The sequence below is a fragment of the Dendropsophus ebraccatus genome, chromosome 2 (genome assembly GCF_027789765.1).
Source record: "Dendropsophus ebraccatus isolate aDenEbr1 chromosome 2, aDenEbr1.pat, whole genome shotgun sequence".
In the NCBI taxonomy this organism is placed as follows: Eukaryota; Metazoa; Chordata; class Amphibia; order Anura; family Hylidae; genus Dendropsophus; species Dendropsophus ebraccatus.
The window spans coordinates 32,170,418-32,193,444 of record NC_091455.1 but is presented as its reverse complement, the minus strand read 5'-3'; the positions used below and the strand labels follow the sequence as shown (position 1 = coordinate 32,193,444).

At 43.2% G+C, this 23,027-nt stretch overlaps 1 protein-coding gene across 1 annotated transcript in view; it reads left to right on the top strand.

The window, feature by feature from the left end:
• Window positions 1–6,459: 6,459 nt before the first annotated feature.
• Window positions 6,460–23,027, top strand: part of GRHL2 (grainyhead like transcription factor 2) — a 65,832-nt gene continuing 49,264 nt past the window's right edge. Inside the window, exon 1 of the mRNA XM_069957285.1 lies at window positions 6,460–6,603. Within this exon, the coding sequence (XP_069813386.1) occupies window positions 6,584–6,603 (20 nt within the window). The 5' untranslated portion in view covers window positions 6,460–6,583. The remainder of the gene's footprint in view (window positions 6,604–23,027) is intronic.

Genomic DNA, 23,027 nt, shown 5'->3' with positions numbered 1-23,027 from the left:
TGTTTGTGGATTGTAGTGAAAATACTTTTTTTGTTATAGAAAATGGCGATTTTATTTCCTTTTTTTAATTCCCTAAATATTAGAGAAAGAAAACGTCAGATAGTGGTAAGGTACATAGCGGTGGAAGGTTGGTTAATAGTAACAAATGACTTCCTTTCTATGCAATTACATTTCCAACCTCTCTGGAAGAGATTAAAGGGGTTCTTCAACTTACTTGTGCCCTATCTACAGGATGGAGGACAAGTAAGAGATTTCTGGGGGTCCGACCTCCGTACCCCCCCAACGATCTCCAGATAGGCACTGGGCTCCTCTATTTTGAATACAGCCACGGGTTCAATGTTGGGATCCAATAAAAATGTATCCATAAAGGCTACTGTGATTCTTCTGCTTAAAGGGATTTTCCAGAATTCAGTTAAAACTTGATAGGGGGCAAATAAGAGATTGCATGGGGTCTAACCTCCATATCCCCTGCCAATCTCCAGATCGGCCCTCGGCTCCTTTGTTTTAAGTACCGCCGTGGATCACTTGCTGACCGGCGTCTGTATTCCAAACAAATGAGCTGGGGGACGATCTGGAGATCGTCAGGGGGGTATGGAGGTCAGACCCGTGGCTCTTTTCATTCTCTATAGAGCCGCCAGAAAGAGTACAGCACTTGGCCCTTTCCGGGGGCACCATAGAGAATAAATTGAGGTGCCAGAGAGAGCCGCGTACAGTACTCTGCTCTTTCCGGTGGCTCCATAGAGAATGAATAGAGCTGTGAGTCACGTGCCCACCCACAACTGAATTCAAAACAAAGGAGCCAGTGGCCAATCTGGAGACCCCCCCCCCCCCCTTTAATATCTTGCTTGTCCTATGGCTAGGGGACAAGTGCATTTTAATCGGAGAATCCCTTTAAAAGTTTGGTGAATCCGTCACTGTTTGACTTCAGTCTCCCTCCATTCTGTTTCTTCTACACATTACTCAGGCAACTAACTAATAACAACAACAGCCAACAAGTACTCTAGTCCTGGGGGCAACAGAGTATCAAAACTCTAAAAAAGGTGTGCCAGTAGAGGGTGCTAAAGGTGAAGTGGACATCTAGTACTTTCTAGTAGTTCTTTGTTTACCACAGACCAGGGCCTGTTACACATACAGAAAAAAAACAGGAGAATCCACAAATTTTGTCAAGATCGTACAAGATCTTATGTGGACTTGAGCCTTTTCAACTTGATGACAGAGAAAAAAAGGAATCAGACATGAGTAGAGATAAGCGAACCGGGTTCAGGTTCGAGTTGATCCGAACCTGATCGTTCAGCATTTCATTAGCGGCGGATGCTGAACTTGGATAAAGCTCTAAGGTTGTCTGGAAAACATGGATATAGTCATTGGCTGTATCCATGTTTTCCACATTTCCACATAGCCTTAGGGCTTTATCCAACTTCAGCAGTCACCGCTAATCAAATGCCGAAAGTTCGGGTTCGGATCGACTCGAGCATGCTTGAGGTTCGCTCATCTCTAGACATGAGGAAAGAGGAATCGGATATGAGAAAAGAGGAATCGGATATGAGAAAAGAGGAATCGGACATGAGGAAAGAGGAATCGGACATGAGGAAAGAGGAATCGGACATGAGGAAAGAAGAATCGGATTGAGGAAAGAGGAATCGGACATGAGGAAAGAGGAATCGGACTTGAGGAAAGAGGAATCGAACATGAGGAAAGAAGAATCGGATTGAGGAAAGAGGTATCGGACATGAGGAAAGAGGAATCGGACTTGAGGAAAGAGGAATCGAACATGAGGAAAGAAGAATCGGATTGAGGAAAGAGGAATCGGACATGAGGAAAGAGGAATCGGACATGAGGAAAGAGGAATCGGACATGAGGAAAGAGGAATCGGACATGAGAAAAGAGGAATTGGACATGCTGGATAGCAGTCAGGGTATAGCTATAGGGGGGGCAGAGGTAGCAGTCACATAGAGGCCTGGTACCTGAGGAAGCCTTAAAGCCTCTCTGCCCCATAGGAAGACAACAGTGTTATAAAGAGGACGCAATAGTTGGGGTCCAATCACTGACAGAGGTGTATTGTTCTTTTTCCTCTGTACCCACTGAAATAAAAATGGCCACCTTGTCCAGCAATACAATTAGAAGTGACAAGCACACTGTAATAAGGAACTCTATGCTATAGCACCTGATGGAGCATGTGCCTGTGTTTTGCATAGGGTTAAATAGGAATATAAAGGGAAAGCAAACATTTGACGTCATCTATGCTGCGCTGCCACAGTCGCTATGAAAATAAGGGAGGCGTTTAGGGTGAAAACTATGCTGTGGTCAGACTCGTAATACCATATGTCACATGAAAAAAACACGGCTACAACCAGGCGGTATTATTTTCAAAACAGTCTTATAGTCTGATTATAATGTCACGGTCTCCTTTACCCTGCGGACGTATCACATGATCAGTTGCAGTTATATAACCATAAGCCTCAGATACACATCACTTCAGCCCAGCTTTAGTATACATAACATTAACCACATATTCTATTAACCAGCACCTGGGCAATAGATGACTGCTAATACTTTATGACATTCCCTGCCAAGTTACATGATGCCAGAAACTGAGGATGTTTCCATAGGCATTTAAAGGGTTGCTCCGGCTTAATTTTTTTTTTCTTTCAAATCAACTGGTTTCAGAAAGTTACATAGATTTGAAATTTACTTCAATTTAAAAATCTCAAGTCCTTCCATACTTATCAGCTGCTTTATGTCCTGTAGGAAGTTGTGTATTGTTTTCATTGACATAGTGCTCTCTGCTGCCACCTCTGTCCATGTCAGGAACTGTCCAGAGCAGGAGAGGTTTCTATTTAGATTTGCTACTGCTCTGACATGGACAGAGGTGGCAGCAGAGAGCACTGTGTTAGGGTGGTATTACACGGACCGATGAGGGCCCGATAATACCTGTAAACGAGCAGCGATCTGCTAGATCGTTGTTCGTTTACTTGGCCTATTACACGGCCCGATAATCGTTAAACAAGGGCTGCAGGGACATCGTTACCAATGTCCTTGCAGCCTTTGTTTAAACTGTATACATACCTAATCCATGGTCCAGGGTTCCTCTTTTTCTTAACTTCTCCCCGGGTCCGAGCACTTCAGCTTCACAGCGGCTTGTCTCTGCTGACAGGCTGCTCGGCCAATCACTGGCTGCGGCGGTTCCGGCCTGTGATTGGCCGAGGGGCCTGTCAGCTGACACAGGCCGCTGAGAAGCAGGAGCGCACGGGACCCGGTAAGAAGCTCTGAGGAAGAGGAACCCTGGACCATGGATTAGGTATGTATTCTTCTTTGCTAATCGTCAGCGTCGGCCGCGCACCGCTATTACACGTAGCGGTGCACGGTCGGCGCCCAACGATTATAGGTCTGAACTTATATCAACGATCAGCTGATGACAACGATCATCGGCTGATCGTTGTCTTTAGTACACGGAACGATAATCGGCCGAATCGGGCCGATTCGGCCGATTATCGTTCCGTGTAATAGTACCCTTAGACTGGAAAGAATACACCACTTGCTGCAGGACATACAGCAGCTGATTAGTATAGGAATTGAGATTTTTAAATAGAAGTAAATTACAAATGTATATAACTTTCTAAAACCAGTTTATTTGAATTAGAAAGATTTTTGCCGTAGTACCCCTTTAGGAAACCAGTTAAATGGGACATTGTGCAAGTCCATGTTCAGATGGGTTGGGTGCATTGAATCTGTGTGCTGCAATGTTTTATTCTGAAAATACTTCACTGGCCATAAAAAAAAATTCTTAAGGGTAGCTTCACATGTACCGTATCACAGCGGATTTTCTGCTGCAGATCTGCAGCAAATTTTATTGAAATAACTGAACACAGCATCAAATCTGCACCATCAAATCTGCTGCGGATCCTGTAGGTGTGAACGCACCCTGATCAGGCTGGGTTCACACTATGTATATTTGAGGCTGTATTTGTGAGGCTGTATAGCAACCAAAACCAGGAGTGGATTGAAAACACAGAAAGGCTCTGTTCACATAATGTTGTAATTGAGTGGATGGCCATCATTTAATGGCAAATATTTGCTGTTATTTTAAAACAACGGCTGTGGTATTGAAATAATGGCCGTTATTTACTGTTATATGGCGGCCATCCACTCAATTTCAACATTGTGTGAACAGATCCTTTCTGTGTTTTCAATCCACTCCTGGTTTTGGTTGCTATGAGGACCTGACATGAGGACCAAATACTGCCTGAAATATACATAGTGTGAACCCAGCTTAAGGGTAGCTTCACATGTACCGTATCACAGTGGATTTTCTGCTGCGGACCTGCATCAAATCTGCACCATCAAATTTGACAGATTTGACAGTGCGGATTTGAAGCTGTGTTCATTCATGTAGGGAAGTCTGCTGTGGATCTGCTACGGATCCGCAGCAGAAAATCCGCTGCGGTTCGGTACGTGTGAAGCTACCCTAAAGGAGACAATCTTATTAGGGTACGTTCACACTTACCGGATCCGCAGCTGATTTTCTGCTGCGGATCCGCAGCAGATCTGCAGCAGATTTCACTTAAATAACTGAACACAGCATCAAATCTGCACCATCAAATCTGCTGCGGATCTGTTGCAGATCTGCTGCGGATCCTGTAGGTGTGAACGCACCCTTAGACTGACAAACCTGTCAATATACTTACCCTTATCCCTTAACCAATGAATTTAGAGGAGGCATTCTGTAAATTTTATGAACAACCTTTCGATTTTGATGAAAACGGTGTAATACCTCATTTCCCCTGTAGTGTTGCTGCAAAGAAATTCAACACTTCATCACAAGTCTGATGACAGCTGTCACCGGGTCATCAGACTTGCAGTCAGGCCAGAATATGGAGGGAAAAATGTGTCTGTATTACGCCATAAAGTGACCCTTCTAACAAAAAGAGATTCTCTAAAGTTAACAACCCCTTTGAAGGGATATTCCACTCAAACATAACCTTTGATATGTTCCTGCCCATGGTGAGACTAACAATTTCAGTCTTCTTTCCCCAGTTCTGAGCTGCCGCTTTCTGCTGAAGACACAAAAAACTGTGTGTGAGCTTTTCTCTCTGTCACCCCCTCCCTTCTGAGACAGCTGATGTAAACAAGTCCCTGGCTGGCTGTATCTGCAACATTGTAGCTTCTTTGTAATGCCAGGAGACAACCTGACCAACCACTTGACCTCAGAATAACCCTCCCAGCATTACAAAGACGCTACAATGTTGCCGATAAAGCTTGCCAGGAACTTGTTTACATCATCTGTCTCAGAAGGGAGGAGGAGAAAGAGAGAAAAGCTCACACACAGATTTTTGTGTCTTCAGTAGAGATGAGCAAACCGGGTTCAAGTTCGAGTCGATCCGAACCCGAACGTTCGGTATTTGATTAGCTGGGGCTTCTGAACTGGATAAAGCTCTGTGGTTGTCTGGAAAACATGGATACAGCCAATGACTATATCCATGATTTCCACATAGCCTTAGGGCTTTATCCAACTTCAGCAGCCACCGCTAATCAAATGCCGAATGTTCGGGTTCGGATCGACTCGAGCATGCTCCAGGTTCGCTCATCTCTAGTCTTCAGCAGAAAGCAGCAGCTCAGAACTGAGGGAAGGAGACTAATTAAAAAATAACAAGTGTGGAAGGAATTGTTAGTCTCATCATGGCCAGCAACATATGACAATTTATGTTTGAGCAGAATACCCCTTTAAGTGAAAACAAACTAATTTTTACAACCTTCTTAGCCATCTTACATCTATAAGTAAAACAACTAAAGCACATATCTCTGTATCCTTAAAGGGGTTATCTAGGATTAGAAAAACATAGAAACAGCGCCACTCCTGCCTTCAGTTGGTGTGTGGTATTGCAGCTCAGTCCTATTGAAATAAAAGAAGCCCACAGGGACGGCACAGTTTTTGTTAAGGAAAGCAGTGCTTATTCTAATAAACCCCTTTAAGCATTGTAATAATACACTCTCTATATGTATCTATACATAGAGCTGTTTTCATGAAGATGCCCTAAAGTTTTGAATTGGTGCAATAATGGGTTAATTATAAATGCCCCCCCCCCCTTCCTGCTCCACAATGGCTGCGGTCACCGTGCAGACATCTTACCTCTCGCAAATGTTATTAAAAAAAAAAAGTATGAAACTTCCTAGGTGCAAGCAGCGCACCTTTACCTGTGTATACAGGTGATATTACTGTATACAGAGTTAACCCCTTCTCTGTCAATGCTTCTCTGCTGCAGCGTACATGGGAAGGGACATAGGACAGCACTGACCTGTGTGACTGTTCCACAAGAGGTGGAGAATGGGGAGGAGAGACCTGGGGGCGTAGCTGTCTACCTGTCTCTCACCTTTCTAGCTGGGCTGGGAATGAAAAGAAAAAAAAAAAGTCAAAGGAGGGGGGGAGGGGTGGAAGGTAGAGAGGAAAAAAAAAAAAGAAGAATTACCAGTAGCACTTGTTCTGCCATCTCTTTCCCTTCCACACACCTTTACCTGCACAGACTTGAAAGTCCAGTTCCACCAGGGAGCTAGGGAGAACATAAAGGGAGAGTTCATTGGATCAAACATGTCACAAGAGACGGACAAGTAAGTGATCATACTGGTTTGGGATCTGGTGGCAGTGAGAAGCTGGGAAAGTTTTTCTCCTTCCTCTCTCTCTCCCTTGCGGTTGGATTGATTTGATAAGACCTGCTCCCCCCCTCAAGCTGTACTCGCATCATCACAAACTTATCTGCCACCATGTTGCTTTAAAAAAAAAAAAAAAAAAAAAAAGTTTTTAGGACTTTATTTTTGCTTTTTTTTTCTTTACCTGGAGAGTTTCATGGAGGCCGCCGAGCTGGGAAACGGCCCAGGAAGAGAGAGGGAGAGAGATTGGCTTTTGTGTGCAAGTAACAAAAGACTTTTCTCTGGCTGTACAAACAGTGGTATCCTGCGCGCCGTGACGGGTGGGCTCTGGTGGGAGATCCGTTAGTGTCGCCCCTTCCTAGCAGCGAATCCTCGCAGACTAGAGACAAGTAGAATTTATTGTTATAGGTGACGCTATTATATTTAAGCCGAAAGCAGAATTTTATTTTATTTTTTTTGCCTTTTTGTTATACACGTTGGAATTTTTTGTTATACTATACGTCATACTTTTATTGTTACATCTGCGTACTGTTCTGTGATGAAATGCAACGCCGAATCGTAGATTGACAGCGGGAAGAGACAAAGTGATGCATCTCGGCTGATGATGTGTTATAGTTGTGATCATGTATATTTATTATGTATAGTGTGCCTTTGCTTTTTAGCCTTTTTTAGACTTTTCGGCGGAAAAATCTCTCCCAAGCTCTTTCAGTAAATGTACTTTCTCTTTGTGTCTGATCATTTCAGATTGTATATATATTCCGTAGATGTCCTAGTGCTTATCATTGTGCCATATGTTAATATCAGGCTACAAGGCGAGATATCTTGTCCTGGCATCTTGAGTCCCGTAGTGGCACAACAGCTGGAGGACTATAGGTGGACATGGTCTGGCATGACATATGGCACCATACAAGGTGTCCTGTCACTTCTTAGCCATCAATCACTAGTGACTTTTGTTCTGAGGGTCTATATGGAGGGCTGCCTTGTCGTCCATCATTGGGTAGGATCAGGAAGATCTGTCCACCATTCTGTGCCCTGGGGGAACGAGTTGGGACATTCAATCTCCTAAACCTTGTCTTTCATCTCTTATTAGTTTTGTCCTTTCTTGCCCTCATTTGCTATTGTTCTTGGCCCCTGGAATGAATGATGGACAGACGCATTGAATGGTCACTACCTCCCGACTCCACGTCCCTCCCTGACTATCTGATAAAGACCAATAAAATCTCTCTCTTTGGGGGGTTTGTAACTAAGTTAATGGAGGAAAAGAGACTGTCTTCAAAAAATTCAATTGGATGTAATCCAGGGATCGTAATTTGCAAATATGGGGTCCACCCATTGCAGCTATAAAACGCTGCAGGCATCAACATAGGACGTCTGATATGTTGCATCTCCTTATAGCAAGCTGAGGCAAGTTGTACATCAACCTCTCAGGCATGACACAGGGTAGAGATAAAACAGCTAAGATTTTTATCCTTTTATTGTTGGCGAATATAATATTTGCATTTGATTTATTCTCTGGGATTGTCAACTATTGCACAATACCCCTTAAAGGGGTTGTCCTCCTTTAACATTTGTTTGCTCTGAGAATCGCCCCCCTATGATAAGCTGATTGCGGAGTTCTAAGCTGTAATCTGTAGGGGAATCTGGCAGCAAGTGGTCCATTCCTCTACAGCGCCACCATAGGAGAGAGAAAGTATTACACAGGTCGCATAGAAATCAATGGGTTAGTAGTGTAATGGGTGGATGATGTCAGGTCATCCAGAATGAAGGACACTCTTGGTAGCCACTCTTTGCTCTGGCAGTAGAAGTGTATACCAAGTGCTCTAGAATAAATTTAGTCTAGGGCTGTGGGGTTATCATACAGAAATTTGGTTTTGCTAATGTATGCATGAAATATTGTGCGATGTCCAACACTCGACTAAAACGTTAGTCAGTCATCTTGGCTTTCATGTATGGTGTGAATGGTGAGGTTGGACTAGCATTAATTTTTTTTTTTTTTTTTTACTGAATATGTATGGCCAACAGTAGATACAGAAGGTTTAGACAAGGGGAATTTTTTTTCTTTTACAATAGATCTACACAATATGGACAAATGATTTACACAGTCGCTTCAGCTTACTTTAACTTCTCAATCTATTAAAATCCCCTATAAACCCATATTTACTGTGTCGGTCTATGTAAATCCATAAAGCATATAAGACTGTAAACATAAGACGTCAGGGTAACCCAATGATCCTCCCCGGCAGTATGTGTAGTTGACTGAGTATTAATGCCATTAGTGTGTTTAAAGTGACTGTACCACCAGGCCCAGGATGAAGCACTGGAGGAGGGCCGACCCACCCTTAGTGGGAGGAAACCCAGACCCCTCTATGATAGGGTTCCATTGATTCTAATGGAGTCACGTCATGGAGGGGCTGGAGTTTCTTCCCACTGGGGGTGGTTCGGCCCGCCTCCAGTGCTTCAGCCTGGGCCTGGTGGTACAATCACTTTAAAAAAGATGCAAAATAAATTGGAGAAGAGCAAAGTACAGAACAGACTGCAACCCCTGGAAATCATTGTTGATCTTGTGGAAAGCAACAAAATCTACCAATACTCATCTACCGTCTATGGGTGACTTTTACTGGTTTCAGCTGTTGTCTGTATTGGATAAATTGGTGTCGTCTAGAGATGAACGAACCTCAAGCATGTTCTGCTTCACCTGAACACAAACCTTCTGCATTTGACTATCGGTGGCTGAAGAAGTTGGATGCAGCCCTAGGGAGTTCAGGAAGAAATGGATACAGCCTATGGCCTATGGGTGTATCTATGTTTACCAGACAGTGCACTATTACACCAAACGATTATGAGCTGCACTTGGCTGATTACTGGCCGTTCTGTTCAACAATTGTTTGGTGTAATAGCACGTTAAAAGACCATTGGGGGGGGGGGGAGATTTATCAAACATGGTGTAAAATGAACCTGGCTCAGTTGCCCCTAGCAACCAATCAGATTCCACCTTTCATTTTCCAAAGAATCTGTGAGGAATGAAAGGTGGAATCTGATTGGTTGCTAGGGGCAACTGAGACAGTTTCACTTTACACCATGTTTGATAAATCTCCCCCATCATAATCAGTCAAAATGCACAGTCGGCTGATCGTGGTCTTTAACATGTGGAAACGGCCCAATTATGACAGTGACGGTCTTCTGCTTGTCGCTCCATGTAATAGGCAGACCACCGCTGACTTTAATGGGCAGCTCTGACGATCTAAGGATCACTTCCCGATGCTCCCGCTGTACCCCCCCCCCCCCTACTCACTGTCTGTGCATGTAATAGCACAGGCAGCAAGCGAGGAAACAAGGAGGGAGTGCTCGCTTCCCTGTTATTATCATGTCATGTAATAAGGTCTTAAAGGTTGCATCCAACTTCTTCAGCCACCCCAACTGGTCATGTTTTGAGTATTTTCATAGTATTTCACAGCTGATGTAACTATAGTGAGTGCATCAGGTATCACCACAAGTTTTCCTTGTACCCTCAAATCATGACCTGTTGGAGATACTTAAAGAGGATGTACCATCAGGTACATCCTCTTTAATCTTACCCACAGATCGAACAGCGCAGTCACGGGGAAGCCATACAAGTGTATTGAAAGGGAGGGCACCACTTAATATCTAATAATAGGGTGCAGCTGTGCTAAACAAAGGCAATGCCGCGGTCCGTTTTTGGAACTGCGGCCCGGTTCCCGTGTACGGTGCCGTTCCATCCACGGGTCCCGGGACGGTGCTAAAGCACAGGAGTGGGGCCGGCCCGCCCCCAGTGGGAGAGAATTACCTCCCCTCTATGACGCGGCTCCTTTAGAATCAATGGAGCTGCGTCATAGAGGGGAGGGAATTCCCTCCCACTGGGGGCAGGCTGGCCCGACTCCTGTGCTTCAGCACCGTCCCGGGACCCGTGGATAGAACAACGCCGTACACGGGAACCAAGCTGCGGTTCCAAAAACGGACCGCGGCACCGGCTTCCCCGTGACGACGCCGTTCGATCCGTGGGTCAGATTAAAGAGGATGTCCCTGATGGTACATCCTCTTTAAGGACTGGAGTTGAGAAACACTGACCTCTAGGATCTGCTACTAAAGTCTTTTTGAAAATACCACAAAACAACTGTAAAGGTCTCATGAAGTCCAGGCCTCATTGGGTCACAGCTGTTGTTGTGAGGCCTACAAAATGTTAGGTGGATGGTTTCAATGTTATGGCAGATGGAGATCGTCAAGAATATGTTTGTCTCTGTTCAATCACTGCAATAAAAAACATTAATCACACAGAGAATGACTATCTACTTACCATCTACAATGACTCTACTTACCATCCACATGCCACTGGTGAACTTACTATAAGCACATAGTTATTAGTGCGAATTGTCCCTTATGGTGATAATCCAGAAACTATGGCTAGGCCTATACCAACTCGGAGAGTAAACTTAGGACCATATGTACATCCCCCATTCTGTTGTCAGATGAGTGGACTGAGCCCCCAGTGATCGGATATTACAGGTGCCTTTACATTTCTTTCTGGTGTCTGGTGATTTTATTATATCACATGGTCATGAGTTACACCATTATATTTGATAATAAGGGTATTTTCCCCCGTTCCTTCTATTCATGTCCACAGGCCGTAATCTAGTCTATGTAATAGGAGGAAGGACTATAATAGTCTTAATGTAAGTTCAGGATTACACAGTATTTTCTTGGTGGTGATGGATGCATCTTGATGGTAAAACCATAAATCCTGGAACCTCCGACCTCCATATAAGAGGGAAGAATAGTAGTGGCCCCGTAATATCAGTCGCCACTTTGTTGGCCATTATTAAACAACTAACTGGAGGATAGCCTATGCTAATCTTCGTGTTTTTATGAAGATGCGCCTCTGTGTTGGTGGTACTTTCAATGAAGACCCCCAAATGAATGGATTTCCTAGCAGAGACTGAACCAGATTGATGTCTGAGGGGCCTTTTATACAGGCCGAATATTGGCCAAGAGTGTTGCTGAAATGCTTCTTTGGCCGATAATCAGCCCATGTAAAGGTGACAGCGATCAGCTGAGGAGCTGGAAAATGCTGCTTGTTGGTTGATCACTAAAATATATATTGATATCTACTGCACATCTCCTTGCGGCAATAGCAATATATCTAAATAGCCGCACATACAATATGATACGTTCTTGTGGCCTGGCAGAACGATTCATCATGCCTTCTGAAGGTATCTCGCTGATCATCACTCATCTGTATCCATGCACAACCCCATATCGGGCCATGTAGAAGAAAACATGTCAGTTCACACAATGGAGCGTGCGGCTCCGGCCGTACGCTCCATTGTGTGCAGCGGTGAATTTAGATGCGGGCGCACACACTGCAGTACCATCCGGAATGATCTTCAGTAACACCGGCCGTTCTGTGACCCAGCCGGGTCACAGAACAGCCGGTGTTATACGTGATGTGAACATGGCCTTAAAGATATCGCCAGCACCTGAAGGGCACAAGTGTGATCATCTCTCTGGATTCTGTTCTTGGAAATTTGGAAGGCAACTTTAACAAAAGACACATTTACTATGATAATTTACATCACATTTGTCATAATCAATGGACCATGGAGCATAGGGGGGTTACTGTATGAGTTCAACAGAAAAATAGTGGCACTATCCTTCCCTAGAAGCACCGATGTATGGCCTCTGTGCATGTGAGCATGATCCCTCAGGCATAAAAACATAGAATGAGTATGTTTTTTATCTTCTTACGTTAAAGTGGTACGCTGGCGAAAATCTTTTTCTTTCAAATCAGCTGGTTTCAGAAAGTTATATAGATTTGTAATTTACTTCTATTTAAAAATCTCCAGTCTTCCCATACTTATCAGCTGCTATATAAGTGCAGACATTAAACATAGTACTTTATTAGAGAAAAAGGTCTTTTTATGCTGCCTCAGCAATCACTAGTAGGAAATTGTGATTTCTTTCCAGTCTGACACAGTGCTCTCTGCTGCCACACACTTCATACTTTTATCAGAGGTCCGTCAGTATGAGGTGTATAGGACTCTGCTGACCGTTCACCGACTGATGTTGCTGGAGATAGGGGTTAGACATGATTAAAAATGACTGCCTGCTTTTTCTTTGATCAGTTGCTTCTTCTCTACGTCAGGTTGTGTAGGGCAGCTGTTCCTGATCTCACTGCTTGTGTAAGCTGAGATTTTGTAATCTGAATCTAGAATGAGGTTTGGCGCACCGTGAATCACATTGTCTTGCTTCAGATAAGTACGAGCTGTGATTTATCTTGAGAGCAGATAGGCGATGGGGTTAGATTAGTATTAAAGTGGCTATATGAACTCTTGAGGCTCCCGGCAGACAATGCTCGGCCTATGGGTCCTCTTTATTAATGTGTGTGTGTATATGTACTAGAACTGACATCAAGTGATTATGAATGGGAGGAATTATCAGAGAGTGTGAATGGTCCATTTATTTTTACAGGGATGAGAATACGAGACTGAAAGACATGGAAAAGCTGCGGTGACGTGGCCCTTACTAGTGTGTAAACCAAACATTGTTCTGGCAACAGTCAGCACTTGTGTCACTTATATTGTTTCATAATTTTGTTATTCACAAGAACATCCTTCCATAGAAATACTCATTGTGGTCGGTCAAATAATAGCTGAAGAGACTGTTATCAGCCCTGATGATCACACATGGCGTGCCGAAACACGTGGGTTATTATTTCACTATGGTATGGAAAGTAACCTCGGGAACATAACCCTGGTGCTTTTACCAAGGAAAATTGACTGCTTGCTAACCCATGTTTTCCCCCAATGTTGCCGTATAACTTGGTCAAAGTCCCTTTAAATTTTACTTGACACATAGTATTAGAATTCTCTCGGACAAAGGTTCATTTGGCCAACTGATATCTCTTCCGATCTCTCCATGTGGATGAGTGGGAAGAGAAGGAGGTAAGCCACTGCTGGGCAACTATGACTTATCTCCTGGAAATAAATGGGTCACACAGTTGAATTCCAACATGTCCAATCCTCTTTCCCCGAGCATCATCGGGGGGCTTCCAAACACCTTGCATGGTTTGGCTTCTATCTGCAATGAAAAGACTTGTTCTCGTGAGCATCGCCCACAGTTGGAAGTAAAAAATGTAAATATTTGGCTGTCGGTATAAGTTGTATGGGTTCCTCCCAAAAGAAAGGAGACGGTCATGATGGAAAGTCCATTGCGAACAAATGCCGATAGATGATGTTAAGGGTTAAAGGGGTCTACCGTTAACAGAGAGAGAGATATTAAACATCAAGAGTGCTCTACCCCTCCCTATAGAGAAGACAGAAAGGCTCGTTCGTGCCAAAGTTTCCTGTATATGGGGCAGCAGGTGAGTGATCATTCGTCTGGGGGCCTTGGGGGCCTTTAGTTGTGGGAGAGATAAGCAGCAGTCAGAGCTCTCATCCCCATAGAGAACACAAAACGCTGAATGTTCCTGTGTATAGAGAGGAAAAGGACTGGACGGGAGTGATAATTGAACGCTGGATGTTCGCTCCGTTTTCAGTTATTGGAGGTCTATGGCCACCTTTAGGTGAAAAAGTGCATGGTGAACCCCAAAGCTTTTACACAGCAACTACAAAGCTACAGAACAACCGAGCAGTCCAACAGCACCCCTGCTGCCAAGCTAAGCTCCACCTGTATCTGGGCTATAAACCTCACAGATATAGTATCTCAACAACAATGGCTGCCACATAGTACCAAGTGATCTATCACCTGACATGTTCTCCCGGAAAATGTAATACGGCCTTTAAACTTACTATTGCCAGTCGGTCCCGGCCTATGACCTGGGCTGTACTTTTATTGAGGCTTATGTCTGGTAAGATACAAAGAAAATAGATATTGATGTTGGCAGGACGAGGTGAACAACTTTAAACAATTAGTTGTAGATTTTCATTGTCTTCTTTATTGACACACTTGAGCCCATGTGGAGCCGGTCAGACAAGACGCTGATTGCACCAATGCTTGTGTACAAGACCTCACACTCCTGTACGTCTATAACCTCTCTTCACCCAATTGTCCTCTATGATTGGCTCTAATCTCTCTTTTCCTATGGTTATCTCTGCTCTTATCTTGTCCAGGTTTTTGTTTTGTATTGTTGTGTACACTCATGACTTGACCTCACTAGACCTTCCTCTACGTTGAGGCCCAGGCATAAAGGTTATTTTGTTAAGCCACAATTTTTAGAATCCTATTTTTGTCTCACAAGTCTTTTTGGATATCATGGGAAATGTTTCCAAGTTTTCAGCACACTCCAAAAACATCTACTGAGAGGACATTGTGATGTTCTGATAACCGAAGAGCATTAAAGGTTCATTGGACCTTGGGCAGTAATCTGGTCATGCATTCTGTGATCAAGCCCTGTCCTAACCTGCTACAGATACAGTATAGATATACACAATGGAGAAGGACCATCATAGCAAAAATTTACATAGCTAGCCCAACTCTAATGTTACTCTAATGCTAATATGCATTAAAATAGACTTGTATTTGCTGGAATACCCCTTTAATTTTGTAAACCAGTATTCACATAGGTTTACATTGTCCATCGCAAAGAGCTATGGAGCAAGGTTACATTGACCTTCTCTTGTGGGCTCCTTGGAGGCTTCTAAGGTATGTGAATGTCCCTATATCCTATACTCAACTAAACCCAATGATTTTGGCAGGACTGGCCAACTATCTTATGTATGTAGGAGTGGCCAAACTCCCCCTTAACCAGTGGTATAAGTTAAAGAAAGATTAAGGCATGAAGACCTGTTGACTTGCAATGCCTGATAGTTATGGTCCCCAAGCACTCTATACTCATGTCGCCCACCGTTTGCGATGTATGGGGCCCTCCTTATCATTTGACCAAAAGTTGTTGAAGATGTATGGCCTCTATGTTCCTTTATGTTCTCACTGGAGATAGGCCCAGTTAAGGGAAAAAGAGTCTATGCAGATTAGAAAAAAGTCAACTTAACTTTTGGTTGGACCAGCTAACTGTCTAATGTGAATGAGTGCCTCCAAACTCTCCCATTGATGTTGTTGGGAGAGTGAAGTGGGGTGGGGCATATTGGATTTAAACTATCTTCTTGAAGCAGGTTACCCTTTTTGTTATCATTTAGTACACGTGAACTTGAACCTAGCATTTGTATGGAGTGCTCGGGAGTGATAGCCGCCGGCCAAACGAACGTTCAGCTTTAAAAGTGCATGGGCACCTTAAGGCCTGAGTTGCTTTAGGACCTTTAAATTTGGAACATAGTATGAAAAACTTTTCTAATGAATCAATTTATCTTCTTTTAGGTCTTTGTTTAGTTTCTGTCTATGTTTATTTGTGCTTATCCAATCTGCTAGCCACATGCCAAGCTATTGTGATTCCCTCAAACAATGCACAAGATGAGCAAGAAAGACATTGTTAATTCCCCTGAGTTATTGTGTTTCCTTATACTTTTATGTTGGATTTTGAAGCTAAAGTAAATGACACTGGGTATAGAAATTGGATTTTTTTTCTTTTAAACTTTTTGGATACTCCTTTGGAATGAGACATGCGTGTGAAGTTATGGCAATGATTTTTTTTTTACATTAAAAAGCATTGGTGTTTTTATCACCATAGACTCAGTGTAGGGATGGCCTCTTGCTGCATAAACATAAAAGTAGTCACAGAAGATGCATAGAGAAGAGAAGGAAAAAGCTGGGAAGTCCCTGAAATACTTACAGGCCCCTTTATAGCCCTCAAGATTTAGCAATTTCCTGTCCGCAGTTGGAGGAGCAGCTCTGAATGAAAAAACTGTTGCGGCTGGGTTCACATCTAGAATTTTGGTCAGTATTTTTAGTCAAACCTAAGCTCTCATTCACACGTTGTGATTTTTCCGGGTCCGGCTCTTTTCTCTCCGTGATCTGTGGAAAGTCATCCATATTTGAATCCGTAATTGCATCCGTTTCCGTATCCATTTTTATAAAATGTGAACAGTACTAGTTTGCTTAGATTTGATCTGTGTTTTTTATGGATGTCACGGATACATACATACATACACGGATATAAAAAATATGGATCCCATAGACTTCTATTGTTCTAATGGTAATCCGTACTGCAATCACAATCCGCATTAGAAAATGTCCATTTTTTTTACGGAATGGATTACGGATCAAAATTAAAATGGACTGTGTGAATAGCCCAAGTTTAACCGTGATTAGGGACACGCAATTACGGACAACTTTACCGGACATGTGAATAAGGCCTAACTATGGGTCCAAATAACAAAAAATGGTACAAATATTTTTTAATTTAGTTTTTTTTAAATACATGTTTATGTAAAGGGAATGATGGTGACGGACTACGTTTGGGCCATTGAAGCCAATGGGGCCTGCACCTGTACATGCACATATATATTATCATATCATTATGACATGTCGCAGACATAATTACTAGAGATAAGCGAACCTGGAGCATGCTTGAGTCCATCCGAACCCGAACTTTCGGCATTTGATTAGCGGTGGCTGCTGAAGTTGGATAAAGCCCTAAGGCTATGTGGAAATCATGGATATAGTCATTGGCTGTATCCATGTTTTCCAGACAACCTTAGAGCTTTATCCAAGTTCAGCAGCCCCCGCTAATCAAATGCCAAACTTTCGGGTTTGGATCGACTCGAACCCGAACCCGGTTCGCTCATCTCTAATAATTACACAGACGGCAGAATCGTGATGTGAAAATAAATACTACATGTGAATCCAACCTAATACAATCTCTGCAGTGTATGAGAATTGGAATTGTTACGAGCGCATGTAATGCTATATACTTTGTGAGTGATTTTATTACTCCATGCATACAAAATAAATAATTCAAGATGATTCCCATTTTATTGTTATATATGCTGGATCTTTTGAGAATCTGTCCCTTTAGTTGAACTGAGGCCTTATTCACACGTTCCATGAAGTTGTCTGTGATCACGGATCCATGATCACTGACAATATTCCAGCCTATTGATTTCTATTGAGCTATTCACATGTTCCGTTTTTTTTTCCCGGATCCACAATCCGTTCCGTGAAAAAAAAAATAGGACATGTCATGATTTGGACAAGATGACAGCACGGATTCCTCCATAGAAGTCTATGAGATCCGTGTTTTGCACGGATAGCACGGATCTGACATCTGTGTGATCTGTGAAAAACACGGATGTGATGTAATCAGTGTAATTTAAAAAGCTTTAAACACATTCGTGAAAAACACAGACACGGATGCAAAACAGGTGACAACACGGACGGTTTTTCACGGATCATAGAGGTAGCTAGCAAACTACAATCATGGAGTAAGGGTGGTATTACACGGGCCGAGCAGGGCCCGATAATACCTGTAAACGAGCAGCGATCTGCTAGATCGTTGCTCGTTTACTGGGCCTATTACACGGCCCGATAATCGTTTGACAAGAGCTGCAGGGACATCGTTACCGATGTCCTTTGAGCCCTTGCTAAACTGGCATACATTACCCATCCACGTTCCAGGGCTGCTCCTGCCGTCCGCTGCTCCTGCCGTCCGCTTCTCCCGGGGTCCCGTGCGCGCTCTAGCTTCACAGCGGCCTGTCAGCTGGTAGGCCGCTCAGCCAATCACAGGCCGGGACCGCCGCGGCCTGTGATTGGCTGAGCGGCCTATCAGCTGACAGGCCTCTGTGAAGCTCGAGCGCGCGCGGGACCCCGGGAGAAGCGGACGGCAGGAGCAGCCCTGGAACGTGGATGGGTAATGTATATCGTTAGTCGCCGGCCACGCACCGCTATTACACGCAGCGGTGCGCGGTCGGCGCCCGACGAAAATAGGGTCTAACCTATATCAACGATCAGCCGATGATCGTTGTCATCGGCTGATCGTTACATTTATTACACGGAGCGATAATCGGCCGAATCGGGCCAATTCGGCCGATTATCGTTCCGTGTAATAGTACCCTAAGATAAACACTGAATGTGTAAATGCAGCCTAACTAGAACTTGCACTAATCCTAGTACAATAGTTTTTGGCTTCCTTTTCTACCTCTTGTCTATGGATGTAATAAATATCCATAGGGATCTGGGTAATTATCCCCTATCAATGGCTGAAAGGTGGCGTAACCAAATACAAGAGATTCCCCATCTGCTCAGTCGTGGTCCCCAGGCATTGATTTATACTAGAACGTTAGATTTTTACTATTCAGTTTTTTTGTGTTGCTGAATACTCCTGAAATCAGACCCCTATGGAAACATTAATTTATTTGGGGAAAATGCTTAATTTTCTACTCTAAATAAAGTGGCTGGGAAGGAGACTCGGTTAAGGACTCTTGGGTAAACAGAGGAAAAAAAATTTAAAATTCTACTTCAAATACCTTGGTCCTAGAAGCCCCCTTCCCTGCTTCCAAAAGGTTCCCGTAGCACAAACAATCCCTTTAAAGTGTCCGGTCATATTCGTATACAGTCTGCAATCTGCAGGCATTATGTTATAGAGCAGGAGAAGCTGAGTATAGTGATATATAGTTTTGTTGGAAAATTTTCAGGATAACTTTATTCATTTATTCATGTAATCCTCTTCTTATTCTGGGCTAAATAGTCATGTGGGCGGTCCCAAGCAGTGATTTACATGAATAAATCAGGTTATCATGGAACGTTTAACACAAAGCTATATATCAATCTGCTCAGCTCCTCCCTTTATAATATGATGCCTGCAGATAAGACTGCATTTTCAAAATGATATGTTCTCTTTAATATCAGAATTTTCATGTAGATAAGTTGTTGCTGTCTACATATTTCCTAAACAGCGCCCACTACAGGTGAAATGTAGGATTACATGGATGGCGTAGAGTGCCAAGGTAACAGCTGCTTATTAGAGATGGACCAATCACTTTGATGCCCGTATGCCCCAATTTTTCCATCGAGATGACTCCATTTTAATAAAGGTTCATCCTTCCATATACTTTATTGGGGGAAAAAAACACCCAAGAGGCTCATGTTTCAAGACTATTCAGTGATTCATGTTTTTCAAGTGAGTAGCTGTTCTTGTTGTATCCTGTATAACCTCACATTACAACCTCATAAAGCCGCGGAGCTTGGCTGCACTCTGACAGCAATGGTAATGGGCTGGATTACATGAAATACAGGGCTGCAAACCATTACACCGGGTGACATACGTCAAAGGGACATTTATGGGATAAACATAAAATAACAGCACTTAGCATTGACTCTAGTAAACATCATTTTCTCACTTTCTCAGGATAATTCTTCACAAGCTCAGTTATTTATGCCGACTGGCAACAAGACAAAAAACATAAGTTAATTCCATGAGCGTGTGTCCGGGTCCTTAAAGGGGTATACCTGGAAAATTAACTTTTCCTCTATTTATTGGGTCACTTTTAGTTGGGCCTGCGCCTGGACTCGCGTTGTTGGTGTTTGGTGGTTTTTGCTCTATAATACCTTGTTGGAGTTCTGGAGTGGCTGCGGTCCGCAGTTTATGCTATTCATGCTATTCCGAGAGTTGTGCCTCCTTGTCAGCGCAACTTAACCAAGTGAGGGTTACCATACCCTATCCCTTCAACCCTTTTCAGTCCAGCTGATCCGCGCCATGGAGCGCAGTCCTATGTTTTTCTTTTAGGTTTTCGTGAACCTGTTGGTTACTCAAGAGGAGGTATAACTCTTGAAAAAGGAACTGTAAATAAATAAAAATAAAACTATGAAAGTTTAACAGTATGGAGATCCAAAGCGTTTTGGAACCGTACCGGGTCCTTTTTCAAGAGTCATACCTATGTCTTTTGAAAAAGAAACCGGTACGGTTCCGAAACGCGTTGGGTTTTCAAATTATTAGACTTTTATAGTTTTATTTTCATTTATTTATTGGGTCACCTTTAGTCGGACCTGCGTCTGTATTCCTGTTGTTGGTGTTTGGTGGTTTTTGCTCATTATTCCCTTGGTGGTCTACAGTTTATGCTATTCATGCTATTCCGAGAGTTGTGCCTCCTTATCAGCACAACTCAACCAGGTGAGGGTTGCCATAAGCTTTCCCTTCAACCCTTTTCGGTCCAGCTGATCCGTGCCATGGAGTGCTGTCCTGTTTTTCTTTTAGAATGTGATTTTAGGGCTTTTGCTGTTTTAAATAATTATTATTTCTTATTCTCTACATTTTAGGGGGTGAGGCCAGGGCTGGGCTGTTTGCCAGTAGTACACGCACTGGACTTCCTTTCACTTACTTGTTTGGCCAATCACAGGAATATGTTGTTTGGCCAACATTTATCTAATGTGTATGGCCAGATATAGTGGATAGAAGAACATCAGTGTGGTTCATAGGGCTTCTGTGACGTTGGAATTATTACCAACCCCATTCATTTGCAGTGTCCCAGAACAGGCTTTTCCTCTTGTTGTTTTCCTCAAAAGTGTATTCCTATATCTGAGTCAGTCAGTGTTTTATTGCCTCTGTTCTGGAAACTGTGGTCCACTGCAAACTGTGTATCCTGTCACCCCTCTCAGTATTCAGGTCTACTGTTTCACTCACTTCTCTTTATTCAGTCCAATATGCCTAATGGTGTGATGATGCAATGGCTGGATGTCACGTGACTGCCCCTGCTGCCATGGTAACTCCAATAGCCGTCGAGCTTTGGCTGGGGATACCATGTGACTTCCTGTCCTACCTCAGTCTTCTCTCCACCTTTAGGGGAGAAGGGTGTGTGTTGCTGCTGCTCCTGTGTCACAAGGCCGCAACCTTGCGGTACCTGCTGCTGCACTGACTAGAAGCGTTCCAGTCCAGTCGGGACCTGGCTGTGTTCCATTCTCAAGTTCTCAAGATTCTCATCCTAACCACAAGATCTGGGTGCCGACTCTTCAGTTATTTCTCTCATCACAGCGCACATTTACTTTTTGTCGCTTTAGACTGTGTGAGCTCTTCATAGTTCTCAGGTCACTATGAATAACACACTTATAGTATTTTTTATTCAAGGCGTATCAGTATCAGTAGATATTTCTACTATTTACCTGGTTGGGAAATATTTGATCTTTGCAGTTTTTCTATTCTACCAGTCTGGAATGCAGGAAATGCTCTAATCTGGTCAATATACTCTATGAAGTGTGGGTGACCACTTTTCAGTTCCGGAACAGATGAGAAATTCTGGAGGAAGTAAACAAACCAGAAGGAAAAATAATCCCTGGTAATGCCAGCTCCAAGCTTTCTCCTATCCTCCTGACTTGCTCTCCAGCTGGGGGTTGTAGTTTTGCAACAGCTAGAGAAGTATAATTTGTAGAACATAAATTTAAGGGATTCTAACCCTAGAAGTAAATGAGGGATATAGAAAAATAGTAAATGACAATCTGTCATTGTGCCTGCCATTCTGACACCTTTATGGTTCTTGTACACAACCATAAAAATAGTCTGTATACTGAGCACAATTATGGATAATATGGGACCCATTTTATTCTATAAGACAATATGTCTTATTTATTTTTCTAGTCCAGGCCCCTACATTTTTATTCTGTGCATGGTTCATGACTGTGCATAGAGCATGATACTCCTTGGGCCATCTGTGCTATTGCATCTGTGGTTTTCAGGTCAGCAAAACCAGTATGTTCATGTCCAAGAGCCAGCGAGTAGATGCTTTTGACTTTCTTGTATTTCATTACAGACAGAGGAGTAGCCTAGGCTTTATTTTCTGTTTTTAAAAGGGATTGTTCAGACAGCAGATGATAGCTAAAGCATTCTGCTCCCTGGCACTCACTTCCTGGGATTACATAGGCGACTCCAACTCCCAAGCAAAATTAATGTAACCAAAGAACGCAAAATAGAGACACAACACATTGTATTCAGGTGTCAAATTTTTATTTAAAATCACATGACACTGAAAATGTCAAACCCCGACTCACAAAGAGTCACCCTCCAGCACTCAGGCAAGGAAAACCCCCCTGTGGAGGAAACCTCGAGGGAGCCATGGCTGGAGAGTTGCCCCTCCCCTGGGCTTAGAGGTTAACAGGTTAACACCAATATAACATAGCTTAAGAATTTGTATATTATATCTGATTTACAGACAATAACAACAAAAATAGGCAATAAATATACTATAACAGATGTAGGAGAGATCTGGATGCCGTACTTGTCACCTTATTAATGGCTGGGTGGAAGTACCTTTTCTGCCTTACAGATCCAAGTCCACCTTTCAAAAACTCAATTGAAGGGCTAGTCTATAGCAGACACCCTCTTTTCCCCTGCTAGAACCTCCAAATTGTGTGAATGTTAGGAGAGTGTAAAGTAGTCAAGCTCAATCAAGGTCCTCTGGCGCATCCAAGATGGCACTGATCCAGGCAGGGTGCCTTTCTTTTATGGAACCTTCTTTATGACATCAGCGATTGTCCCCACAGGTCACGGTTGCCAT